Genomic DNA, 12,983 nt, shown 5'->3' with positions numbered 1-12,983 from the left:
TCACAGTGTAATCTTACGTTTTGCCCCAAAGAACGTTGTCTTTCCTTACCTTGGAATGCTGTGCAGGTAATATATCTTATAATATTCATGTAATGATTATACTTTTATATTATACATGTGAAAAGACTTGTAATAATATTCATGCAGTGAAAGAGATAAAGCATATTTTGTAAGGTCATCAAAAAAATTTTTTTTAAATGACTACTGTTACTAACTACATGTTACATGTTGTGTCTCCAATGCTGTAGACTTCAAACATAAAACATATTTGATGATTTTTGTTTTCAGGTTATACTTGGCGGCCATGCACTTCAATGAGAATGCTCACCGCACACAAGCAGTCTCAGCTTCTGGAAAGCCTATTTACAAAATCAAGTTCCCAAAATCTAAGAAGGGGGTATGCACTGCAAAGCCAGTAAAAACAGGGCAAACATACAGTAAGTATAACAATCTTTATTTATTATATAAAACTTAAAAGTGCAAAGTGAACATAAGGGTAAACAATAAGCAATAAACAATTGCTAATAAGGGTAAACAATGTTTTTTAGACTATGTACAGGAGCTGATGGAAGTCCTTTTTGAGAATGTCTTTGACGACCCTAGACCATACATCATGGAGGTAGAGAAGATCAAAATACCAGAACCACTTTCCTCTCAGTATGAAAGACCTCCCAAGGATGAAGTCATCGCTGGCTACATGTCACGCTTCAGTCGAGAGGTGGTCTAAACCCTACGTAGCTGCCTGTAGTTTCAGGGAACTCACGCCGTATTCGCAGGACAACACATGAGGGAATGACAACCCTAACTCTCCGGCCCAAAAAGCCCCAGCACCAGCTGACAAAGCTCCTGTATGCCAGATACCTGTAACACCTGTTGGTGGAGGGGGAATGAACATTTAGTGTGCATTACAGACAAAAAAATCCCTATTATCAATGTATATATTCCTAGATAAGGAAACCTTGTACATATAAATATGTGTAAATACGTTACATAAGGTATTATAATACCAGAATTGTGATGGAAAATTTATGTTGAAATTTCATAAATTTTACAGCAATAAGCAACACAGTGTGGTTGTTCTTATCATATTATAAATACAGAAGTATCATTGTAATAAAGTTTGTACTATTTACCAAATTCATTGTAATTTGTTATTATATGTCACATGGTACCAAAAACTTTACAACGCAATTGTAAAATTTTAAATGCTTCGTAATTTCATTTAGGTTATATATATACATATATATATATATATATATACACACACACACCACTAAATAACGAACTCTTCATCAAATGTATACATTTATTATTTACTTACCGTTGTGTACTTAGTCGCAAACGCCCGTAATCAGCCCGGTAAATATTGTATGCATTTTGTAATGAATAAACATCCAAGCATACAGGCTGAAGACCAGGATGGTCAATCATGCAGTTTGGAGGTGATAACACTTGGTTCATTCTTCTTAAAACCTAATGAACATGAGCATTTTTAGCATTTGTTAGCAGAAAGTAAAGCATTTTGCAAGAATAAAGCATTGTTTTATAGTTTTACGATTTTACCTTGGGTGTCTCCTTACAGCATGTGTTCTCGCGTTCTGTGGACATCCGTGCACAGTTACCACAAGTACACCTTTTGGAACAAAATGTAAGCCAAATTTAGATTTACAACTTATTGTATCAGTACAAAAAATGTATTTGTATTCGTTGATATAAAAAATAATTACCATTCTGACACGTCCTGTTGTAAACGCGTTTGAGGAGGTGGTCTGTTCTCTACTGTCTGCGCCGATTCCGGGTCTGACTCTGGCTCAAACATGTAAGGACGAAAAATATTTCCCCGAGTAGTCTCCATCATTTACTTATCGGTTTTTCTATTGATATTGTGTGTATTACCAAGGCACAGCGTGACTACGGCATACATGACACTAGTTAACTGTGGTTGGCCCGGCTGAGCGTCACTCAGAAAACAACAGGCCAATCAGCAGAGAGGCTCATGAATATTACTTAGACGGGCCAAAACCAGGTGTTCTGAACAGAGCTCATGAAAGAGGAGCTGGAAAAAATATAGAGACCTTGTTTTTGAGTACTTTTACTGCAAATATTTATTCTTAAGGACATAATAACCTAAAATATATCCCTAAAAGGGCTAATAATACGTGACCTTTAAAAGCACACTTTAATGTAAGCATATTGTTTATGACATTTGTTTCATAATTCATTACATTCATGACAAGCAGGACGTTTTTAGAATTACATGAAACAATGATATTATATATTTAATATTGTACGCCAATCTGTTGCCATGCTTGCCCATTTAAAGGCTGCAATCACCCTGGCTGCGATTGTAATGCATACCACTGCCTCTCGCAGTCGTCCGGGGTCCGCGACACAAGCAGGAATGCTGCATTGATCTGCAAACAAATCCTCTCCCCAGTGATGCGCGGGTTGATCCGAAATGTTACGAGTCATCCAAAAATATTTTTTATGATATTCGGGTCGTGGTCGGTCAGGTCGTTTGAAATGAAGATGCCAGTTGACTATTGTAAACAATTACTACTTTAAAAAAAATGCGTGCCAGCATTTTTTATTTTTTGTGGTCCGAGTTGCGGGCGTGTTAGTTGAAAGCGTTGGTCGGGTGACGGTTGTTTTGTACATTGACCCGCGCATCACTGTCTCCCATGTCTCATGCTTAGTTTTGCTTGATATCTCAGTGCCGAATGTCCCTTTTATTACGTTTCTTTTTTCCAGCTTTCTTTTCCGTTTTGGCGAGTTCATAATCCACCGTCATTTATTTATTACATAAGGCTTCTTCAATATGGTCAACATTTCCTTGCTTTAAGTAGTCTATTTAGGCTAATAGGATGTAAATTAATCAAGCAATTATTAATGCAATGTCGTTTTTTATTATTAGGCAATTGGCGGTTTTTATTTGGGTATTAGGCTATCTTGATTTGATTTCATTTCATTCACGACTTTTCTTTTATATATGCATTTTGATGGCATTACTATTATTATTTTGTGTAGGACACAGACATATTTCGATGTTGTAATTCCATGATTTGGCGCGTCTGTGTTTTGTTCCACATCATAGCCCTTTCATCTAACAACCAATCACCGTGGTCATTGCGAGGCATCTCGTGCATGAGAATTGACGTCATCCGTAGCAACGAAGACTCACTCTTAGTTTAGGAGTTATCATTTTTCCTTACTAAAAGTAGGTCTGAAAGGCGTTGTGAATTACTTTTAAGAGAAAACTCCTAGCTAAAATCTTTGTGCGATTTAGGAGTACAGATAAAATTCTTTGTGAATACGGCCCCAGATTAACATAAAATTAGAAAACAATACATTAACAGATGAACCTAGAATGTTAAAATTCGGCCTTCTTAACATTAGATCGCTTACCAATAAAGAAACTATCGATCATCCGATCTTAATTGAGAGGATTAAAGAAGCTGGGATCACTGGAACAGCGTTAATTTAATGGTTTTGTTCTGTGTTTGCTTGTTTTCTGTGTAGTTTGGTATTTTGGACTTTTATTTTGACATCCTGTTCTGTTCTGGCTTTTATTTTGAAAACATCATGCCATGTCACAGTTCACACTTCCTTTCTGTTTGTATAAAGCCACTTCCTGTACACCTGTTGTTTGCTGAATATTACACTTAGTAAGCCAGCCTGTTACCTGCCTGTATCTGTTTACCTTGTTACCTGTTTCCTGTCTGTACCTGAATTCTGTTTTTGATATCCGTTCCTGTGTTTGATCTGCGCCTGTTTTTGGATTGTGATTGTTATTCTGCCTGCCCTGAACCCTAGCCTGTATTTGGATTTACGCTTTGGATTTGCCCTACTGGATTTGTTTGCTGGCCCTTATTGGGATTTTACACAATAAACACCTTTTGCACATGGATTCACGTCTCACACGCTTTCATTAAAGCACCCGTTACAGTTAAGTTGGTTTTCATCATATTTATCTGAGAGATCTTTTTCAGTTAGTGTGCAAAACTTTGTTTCAGCCAATGTGCCCTTGTCCTATGGTGTTCCACAGGGCTCAGTTTTAGCTCCGTTGTTGTTTGCATTGTATCTGCTTCCTCTGGGGAAACTTTTAAATAATTTTAATTCTGTCTGCTATCACTGTTATGCGGATGATATACAGTTGTATATCTCTTTTAAACCTAATGACTGTACAAAATTGTCTATTCTTTTAAATTGTTTAAAGTCTGTTAAAGCTTGGATGACAAATAACTATCTTCAGTTAAATCCAGAAAAAACTGAAGTTTTAATCTCTGCCCCTGATGATATCCTCCCGAAAGTGATGACACATCTTGGTCCACTAGCATACTCTGTAAAGTCTTCAATTCGTAGTAATGGTGTTCATATGGGGAAAGCATTTAGTCTTGACAAACATGTAAGTCATTAAGTTAGAAATTGCTTTTATCAACTGAGAAACATTTCTAAACTGAGCCCAGTGGTAACTACTGTGGAGTTGGAATTAATTATTCATGCTTTTATTTCCTCTCGTATTGACTATTGCAACTCTCTTTTTTACTTGTGTAGATAATTCATCCTTGAAACAGCTACAAGGGGTACAAAATGCGGCCGCCAGACTCTTAAAGTCCCCAAAAAGGTCTTCAGCAACTCAAATTTAAATGACGCTACACTGGCTCCTGTGAAGTTCAGAATTTAATATAAAATCTTGGTGTTAGTATTTAGGGCTTTACATGGGCAAGCTCCTGCATATATAAAGGACATCTTGCAACTTCATATTCCCAGCAGGAATCTGAGATCCAGCAATTCCGCCCGGCTAGTGGTTCCACGTACGAGACTAAAGACTAAAGGTGACTGTGCATTTGAAGTTGCGGCTCCTAAGCTATGGAACACTCTGCCGCTGGACTTAAGATCAATAAATTCAGTGGTAAATTTTAAATGGGAGTTAAAACATATCTATTTAAAGTGGCATTTGTGCATTTGCTTGGTTTTTATCTTTTCTTTTTATTCTAATGGTACTGTGTATGTGTATATTTTTGTATTTATGCTGTAAAGCCCTTTGTGACACTGCTCTCGAAAGGTGCTATAGAAATAAAATTACTTACTTACTTACTATTGTTAATGAAATAATTACTGACCAAAACTTAGATGCACTCTGTTTAACAGAAACCTGGCTTAAAGCAGATGACTACATTAGTTTAAACGAATCCACCCCACAAGACTGTTATGCTACTTGTTCTTTACAGTTATTAGTTATATTAAAGTTTCTATGAGGAATATACTTCTCTGCTTGCTTTCTTACATGAAGACATAACAAAATTGGCGACGAGCAGTGCCTTAAGTGGGCCGGAACGCCCCGGTACTCAGTACCGCCACTTCTAAAAATAGCTCTTGAGCGTACCACCACCTCTCCGTGCGCCCAGAACGTGCTTTTAGCGTACCGGAACGCTCATTTGCACATCTGTTTAAAAATCAGAGGTTTAATTTAATCATTTGGCTGCGCTGACGCTTTTCAGAGCGCCCTTAATGTACACTTCCTAATTCGTCCCACCGCGAGCAGAGACTACATTACCCATACACCCTTGCGTTTACAAGTTAAAAGCGCATGCGTCCGTCAGTCAGTGTCAACGTGCTCTGGAGAGGTGTGTGTTTGTGTGTGAAACGCGCAACCATAGCTGCTCGGTGAAAATGAAAATACAATGAACACGTAATATGCCCTCCTTGTTTAAGACTCTGAGTAGTAAAAGAACACCGTCAGAATCAGAGGACTCGCTGACATCCCACCAAGCCAGAATGATAGCTGCAGGTCAGACGCAAGCCTTGTAGGTACGTGATAATCTCCGCTGTCACGGCTGTAAGTTTGGTTCCCCTCGAAGCAACTTCGGATTTCCTCAGGCGATGTGCAGAAAACATTCTTGAAATTGTAATATACATTTAGTTTAATTGCTAAACTACAAGTAAACGAAATTTCAATGAATTTGAACGACGTGCACAGTAGTTTTACCACCCGCAAAATGGAAAACAATGGGACAAAATAAGTGACTTTAGAGTTTCAAATGGCCAGTATTTGTTATTCTTACCCCATAGACATGGTCTTGGTGTCATTTTAAAGTTTTTTTTTCAAGCTCTTTCTATCTGAACAGCTACTATACTACATAGTCCTGCTCTTGCATTGTTTGACCCAGAGCTGCCAGTGGTCATCTCTACTGATGCGTCTGCTTACGGATTAGGCGCTGTCTTCTCACAAGTCTGCACTGATGGTCAAGAACGCACCGTCGCTTTTGCATCTAGAACACTTACCCCAGCTGAACAGAAATACTCCACTGTTGAAAAGGAGTCTCTTGCATGTGTTTGGGCAGTGGAGAAGTGGAGGACCTACTTGTGGGGTCGCAAATTTACTCTGCGGACTGACCATCAAGCCTTAACGACGCTGCTGACCACAAAAGGGACTGATAGAGCTGGTATGCGCATAGCCCGGTGGGCTGCTCGGTTGCTTTGTTTTAACTACTCAGTTGAGTATCGTGCTGGATCAGAAAATTATACAGCAGATTGTTTGTCATGCCTGCCCTTGCCTGTTACTTCAGATGAGTCAGATACAGAGCCCGAGTTTGTTGTTTTACTAGCCACTGGCCCGACTGCCATATCTCAGAAGGATTTTGCTGCTGCATCTGCTCGTTGCCCTGAACTATCTGCTCTGCGCACACAAATGGTGCATGGCTGGCCTACATCTTCTGCTACTTTGGATCCTGTTCTATGCCCATATTACAAACTAAGACATGAGTTCAGTGTGCAAGATGATTTTGTGTTCAGAGGGTCTCGATTGGTGGTACCTGCGGAACTGCGTGAGTCCTTAGTATGCATTGCACATGAAGGCCATCAGGGAATTGTTAGAACGAAACAACGCCTGCGTGAAATGTATTGGTGGCCCAAAATGGACACACTTGTGGAAAACAAAATTTCTACCTGTCAGTTATGCCTTTCTCTGGATAAAACAGCAAAAGCCTCTGCCGTTTTGCATTTCTTACTTCTGTCTTCAGTAGACATGGCAATCCGACCACTTTGGTAAGTGATAATGGGCCTCAGTTTGCTTCGCCAGAGTTCGCTGCTTTCCTAAAAGAGAGAGACATTAAGCATATTCGCACATATCACCCTTCTGCAAATGGAGCCATTTAACGCTTCCACAGAGTTCTTCAAAAAGTACAATTCAATCGGCAATCCTCCAATCAGCATCATGGAAAACAACAGTGACTGATTTCCTGCAGATTTTCGTGCTACACCCCATGCTGTGACAGGAGTTTCCCCCTTCAAATTACTTCATGGCAGGAAAATGCGTACCAGTCTCAATGTCCTGCACCCTATGCTCATGAGCCTGAACAGTTGCAGAAGCGTGTTGCGGTACGTCAGGATGTCATGAAAGCTCGCTTTGCCCACAAGCATCGGGTACGTCATTTTTTTCTTCCATCGAGGGGATAGAGTGCGCATTAAAAAGCCAGTACATGTGCCAAAAGCTCATCCAAAATTCACTCCTCCAGTTAAGGTCAGGAAAAAGGTTGGCCCATACACTTCCTTTTGGATGACGGAAAGAAGTGGCATGCATCGTGTCTTGCACCTGTACCGGCTAATGCACAGGATAATGGACTGACCACTGCTGCTGAGAACTTAAGTCCTTCTCAGGTTCCATTGTCAGTATCTTCTGATGCTTGCTCACGAGAGAAACGTCAAAGACGTGAGCCAGGTTGGCTAAAGGACTATGTCTATTAGTCACAGAAACTGACATGGTCTTTTGAAACACACACTCACATTTAAGTACTGCATAGTTTTGTTCATATGGTTTATTATCATAATTGCTGCTTTGCATCCATTTCATGTCAGTTTAGTAAAACTTCATATATGCTTGAAATTGTTGATACATTACAGATTTAATGTTCTTCAATTCTGTTTCATGCCTATTGTTGGTTGTAGAAAGAATTCATTTAACTAAGAGGGGAATATGTGATGTCCTTACTTTAATGCACCACTAGATGGCACTCAAGCTTCTTGATAGAGATTTACATGAGAGAAAAGAGTGAAGAAGAAGAGAGAATGTGGTGCTTGTGTACACATGTGATGCTACTTGTTCCTTACAGTTATTAGTTATATTAAAGTTTCTATGAGGAATATACTTCTGTGCTTGCTTTCTTACATGAAGACATAACAAAGACTACTATTATAAACACGAACCTTGATTAAAGGGGAGAGGGGGTGGTGTAGCTACAATATACAATTTTTTTTAAAAGTAAACCATAAATCTGAACTAAAATTTAAATCATTTGAAATAATGTCGTTAAATATGGAAATAACTGATCGTAACAACAAACAGCTTGCTTTTGCCTTAGCTACAATCTATAGACCTCCGGGCCACCACGCAGATTTCCTTAAAGAAATAGCAGATTTCCTGTCTGAGCTTGTAGTCACTGTAGATAAAGCTCTTATCGTTGGTGACTTTAATATCCACGTTGATAACCCCCCCAAAAATTAGGATTAGCATTTATGGATGTTCTGAATCTCAATATTAGACAAAACGTGACAGGGCCCACGCATACTTGTAAGCACACATTAGACTTAATTCTGTCAGTCGGGCTCAATATTAATGACATCGTAATATCACCTCAGAGCAATGCAGTTTCTGACCATTGCCTTGTGTCATACACTGTACTTCAAGATAGGATCACTCGATCCACAACATGCTACCGACTAGCCAGAACAATAATTTTCATCACTAAAGATAGCTTTATTAGCACTCTTCCAGACCTGTCCCAAATGAAACATGTAGCAGATAACCGTGACAATCTAGATATTGTAATAGAAAACCTGAACAATGTATTAACACATTGGATGCCGTTGCGCCCATTCGAAAAAAGAGAATCAAAGAAAAACCGCCAGCTCCATGGTATGACCATCACACTGCAGCACTTAAAAAGGTAGCTAGAAAAATGGAAAAAAATTATAGAAGCACAAAGTTAGAGGTTTCCAATAGTAAACTCCAACACAATAGTAACGACTTCATGAACTTTTTTACTAAGAAAATTATGATTATTAGGGAAAACATCATAGGTACGCAAGCAGCCACCACTCTACCCAATAGTACATTTAAAACTAGATTACCATACGAACATCTTGAGTCATTTAAAGCTACTACAATAGAAGAGCTCTCTAAATTAGTAACGTCATCCAAATCATCATCCTGTATATTAGACCCCGTTCCCACAAAATGTTGAGTACAAAGAGGTATTCCCTGTAGTATCAAACCCAGTACTAAATATCTTTAACTCATCACTAGAATTAGGCTACGTTCCAACAGCTTTCAAACTAGCAATTATTAGACCGCTCATTAAAAAACCAAACCTTGACCAGGGAGATCTTAATAACTTTAGACCAATCTCAAATCTACCTTTTCTTTCTAAAATATTAGAAAAAATAGTCGCAAGCCAGCTACGCACATTCTTAGCAAATAATAGTACGTATGAAAAGTTCCAATCAGGATTCAGGCCCCACCATACCACAGAGACAGCGCTGCTTAGAGTTACAAATGACCTCCTCTTAATATCCGATTGTGGTAAAATCTCACTCCTTATATTATTAGACCTTAGTGCAGCCTTTGACACAATAGATCACACAATCTTACTCAATAGGCTAGAAAACTATATTGGCATCAGTGGTCAGGCGTTAGCCTGGTTAAGATCGTATATAACCAATCACTATCACTTTGTTTATGAAAATGAGAAGAGTCATATCACTCCTTGGTTAAATACGTCGTACCGCAGGGATCAGTTTTAGGTCCTATACTGTTCACGTTATAAATGTTACCTCTAGGAGATATTATCAGGAAACATAACATACGTTTTCATTGCTATGCGGATGATACCCAGCTTTACATCTCCTCACATCCCAGCGAAACACACCAGTTTGCTAAGCTAACAGACTGCATTAGTGATATTAGGGACTGGATGGCACATAACTTTCTTATGCTAAACTCCAATAAGACTGAGATATTATTATCGAACCGAATCGTTACAAACATAATATGACAGATTAGAAGTTGCCAATAGATGGCTGCACTGTGGTGCCTTCCACGGTTAATAATTTAGGTGTGATGTTCGACAGCAATTTATCCTTCGATAGCCATATCTCCAATGTCTGCCGCACAGCATTCTTCCATCTTAGAAATATAAAAAAATAAGCCATATGTTGCCGGCATCAGATGCAGAGAAGCTTATTCACGCTTTTATGACCTCTAGAATAGACTATTGTAACTCGTTACTCGGAGGATGCCATGCAAATCAGGTAAACAAGCTTCAGCTAGTTCAAAACACGTCTGCAAGAGTGCTTACTCGATCTAAGAAGTATGACCACATAATCCCAATTCTGGCATCTTTACACTGGCTACCAGTTAAATATCACATACAATTAAGAATATTACTAATCACCTACAAAGCCTTAAATGGCCTAGCACCCTCATATCTTAGAGAATTACTATCAGAATACAATCCATCACGTGCACTGCGGTCGCAAAATTCTGGTCTCTTAATTATCCCGAAAATATCAAAAGTGTCCAAAGGTGGCAGATCCTTTTCCTACTTCGCCCCTAAGCTCTGGAATGATTTACCAACCGATGTCCGAGAGTCAGACACAGTAGATAACTTTAAATCTAGACTTCAAACTTTTCTCTTTAACAAGGCATTCACATAATTTGTTTTATTAATGGTACTCATCTCACAATAGCTAGTTCGTACAACCTAATAAATAAATAAATTAAAACCTCATTTTCGCCAACACTTCAAAGCATGGTAAATGTTATTAATATTCTTAATAAATATGTTGAAACTTTGAATTAGTCGTCAGTTGAGTCTTAATTTGGCACATATGGTCGGGTTGCGATTTTGGCTTTTTCCCATGATCTTGAGAATAGTATTTCATACAGAACCGTTTGCCACTGTACGTTAGTATTAACGACGGCAGTGGGGCTCCTGGCCTTAGTCAAACGAGTTTCTGTTTCTGTTTTAAAGATCAGATGGGGGGCCCCATACATAGACTCGTCCTGGGCCCACAAATTTGCTAAAATCCTCAACTATAGGTAATACACCTTAAGCAGCAATAGTTAGCCTGTCTGGAACTGAGCTGACTTAAACCATATCACTGTGTGACACTTGCATTACATGTGAACGGCCCCTATGCTAATGGGATTTTGTTTCTCTCTCCCTGTCTCGTCCTCAATCCCGAGGACTATGAGACAAACAGACCCAGTTCTGGTAAATGTGAAGGTCTGATCATCCCTGCAGAGGTGTAAAGTACTTGAGTAAATGTACTTTGTTACTGTACTTAAGTATTTTTTGGGCTACTTTGTACTTGTACTGAGTATCAAAAATATAAGCAACTTTTACTCTCTACTCAACTACATTTTTGATTGAGTATTTGTACTCTTTACTCCACTACATTTGAACTCACACTTACCGTTACTCACAACATTGTTTATTCGTCAACAAATATAAACAAGACGAAAGTGTCAGAGGGGGATGATGGATAGAATCTGTGGTCGCGAGGTTAGACGTACACACACAACTGAGGGAGCTCAGGTAGCGCTATGCAGGGCAATCGTATGAAATCAAAGTACTGCGTGAGCGATTCAAATGCATATGGAGAAGTCTGGTCTCGCAGTACTTTGATGTCAAACGATGAACGGCATTGAGCCACCGTAGCGCAAAGGCAGAGGTAAAAATCTACTCGGCAGGACTTCAGCTTGCTGCGCATGTCATAAACTGTACAGAAAAGTTTGCGTCTGGTCTGAGAGAAGAGATAAAAAGCAGACATATGGATGCATATCACATTTGATTCTGTCAAGGGACCCTTTGTGGAACTTGTGATGCTACAATCAAAACAATCGTGAAGCGAGATTGCAGGAGGGTCATCTCGCAACTCAAAGGCAAGCACAAATGTTTTATATACTGATGTTTATAAGCTAACCTGAGCTCTTACATAACTTGATATAACTTACTATATAAGCCAAAATAAACCAGTGATGTCCTGTACTGATTGCCTGAGTAACTTAAGTACATTATAAGATTGATAATAAGTGTACAATGTCACTGTTCTCACATTTAATCAAGTATGCTGTTATGTATTTACAGTAAAGAGGGATGCATGACTGAAGAAATGTAGTGCACTTAATGTGAGATAGCGGTGTTACATACTACATGTGTTTTCAAATAATCTTTCAAATGAACAACTTCACGTTTTTAATATGCATTATCATATTTCTGTTACTGTATATTAACTGTAACAACCTACTGGACTCTAATTCTGGAATTTTTTTAATATAACTTTTTTAGGATAGCCCTATATAATATCACAACTGTTAGGCTACATATTTGTCAGCATGGCACATTCAAGTACACAATAACATTAGACTAACATTAAATGGGACTAAAGTTGACTAAAGCTAGACTAAAACTAAATTAAATTTTAGTCAAAAGACTATGACTACGTTTAATCTGTGTTTGTTCTGCCATGTCGAAATATTGAGGTGTTTGATTTCTTTTCTATATTAGAAAGTAAAACCTCATAAATAAACTTTCTTGTTATTCACTGACCTACAATATCTCTGTGTTGAGGACTAGTACTGAATGTTGGCTCAAAGATGCACAAGTAAAAATACATAAGTACTTTTAAATTGGGTTACTTTAAGACTTTTACTCAAGTAGTATTTAAATTGGTGACTTGTAACTTGTAGTGGAGTAATTTTTAAAGCAAGGTATATGTACTTTTACTCAAATATGGCTTTCAGCTACTCTTTACACCTCTGCATCCCTGATTTACTAGCCGTCCTTCAACGTGATGCCCAGATGATGCCTGACCAACGACCACCGGCAGAACCTGTTTAATCTCTCCTTACTCGTTTACATATGTGCAGACAATGAGACAAACAGACCCAGTTCTGGTAAATTAGAAAGTTGGCACACCTC

At 38.6% G+C, this 12,983-nt stretch overlaps 1 protein-coding gene and 1 long non-coding RNA gene across 2 annotated transcripts in view; both read right to left on the bottom strand.

The window, feature by feature from the left end:
- LOC135760864 (uncharacterized) overlaps positions 1 to 5,996 on the bottom strand; it is a 271,903-nt gene extending 265,907 nt beyond the window's left edge. The window contains exon 1 of the long non-coding RNA XR_010537624.2: positions 5,387 to 5,996. This is a non-coding gene — a long non-coding RNA (uncharacterized lncRNA). The remainder of the gene's footprint in view (positions 1 to 5,386) is intronic.
- Positions 708 to 2,069, bottom strand: LOC135760843 (P2X purinoceptor 7-like). The gene is made up of 4 exons (XM_065274856.1): positions 1,728 to 2,069; positions 1,564 to 1,633; positions 1,322 to 1,473; positions 708 to 870 (listed from the first exon to the last, which is right to left on the bottom strand). The coding sequence occupies exons 1-4, from the start codon at positions 1,856 to 1,858 to the stop codon at positions 708 to 710; spliced, it is 516 nt and encodes a 171-aa protein (XP_065130928.1). The 5' UTR covers positions 1,859 to 2,069.
- Positions 5,997 to 12,983: the final 6,987 nt, after the last annotated feature.

This window comes from Paramisgurnus dabryanus, chromosome 16 (genome assembly GCF_030506205.2).
Source record: "Paramisgurnus dabryanus chromosome 16, PD_genome_1.1, whole genome shotgun sequence".
In the NCBI taxonomy this organism is placed as follows: domain Eukaryota; kingdom Metazoa; phylum Chordata; class Actinopteri; order Cypriniformes; family Cobitidae; genus Paramisgurnus; species Paramisgurnus dabryanus.
Note: the sequence above shows the minus strand (reverse complement) of the source record. Positions and strands in the feature narration are given on the sequence as shown.

What these genes read in the sequence shown, in the direction of transcription:
- LOC135760843 (XM_065274856.1), bottom strand. Translation starts at nt 1,858, where the DNA reads ATGATGGAGACTACTCGGGGAAATATTTTTCGTCCTTACATGTTTGAG. An exon ending in CAACAGGACGTGTCAGAATG is followed by an intron (nt 1,634 to 1,727) that starts GTAATTATTTTT and finishes TTGTTCCAAAAG; the next exon opens with GTGTACTTGTGGTAACTGTG. An exon ending in GCTGTAAGGAGACACCCAAG is followed by an intron (nt 1,474 to 1,563) that starts GTAAAATCGTAA and finishes CATGTTCATTAG; the next exon opens with GTTTTAAGAAGAATGAACCA.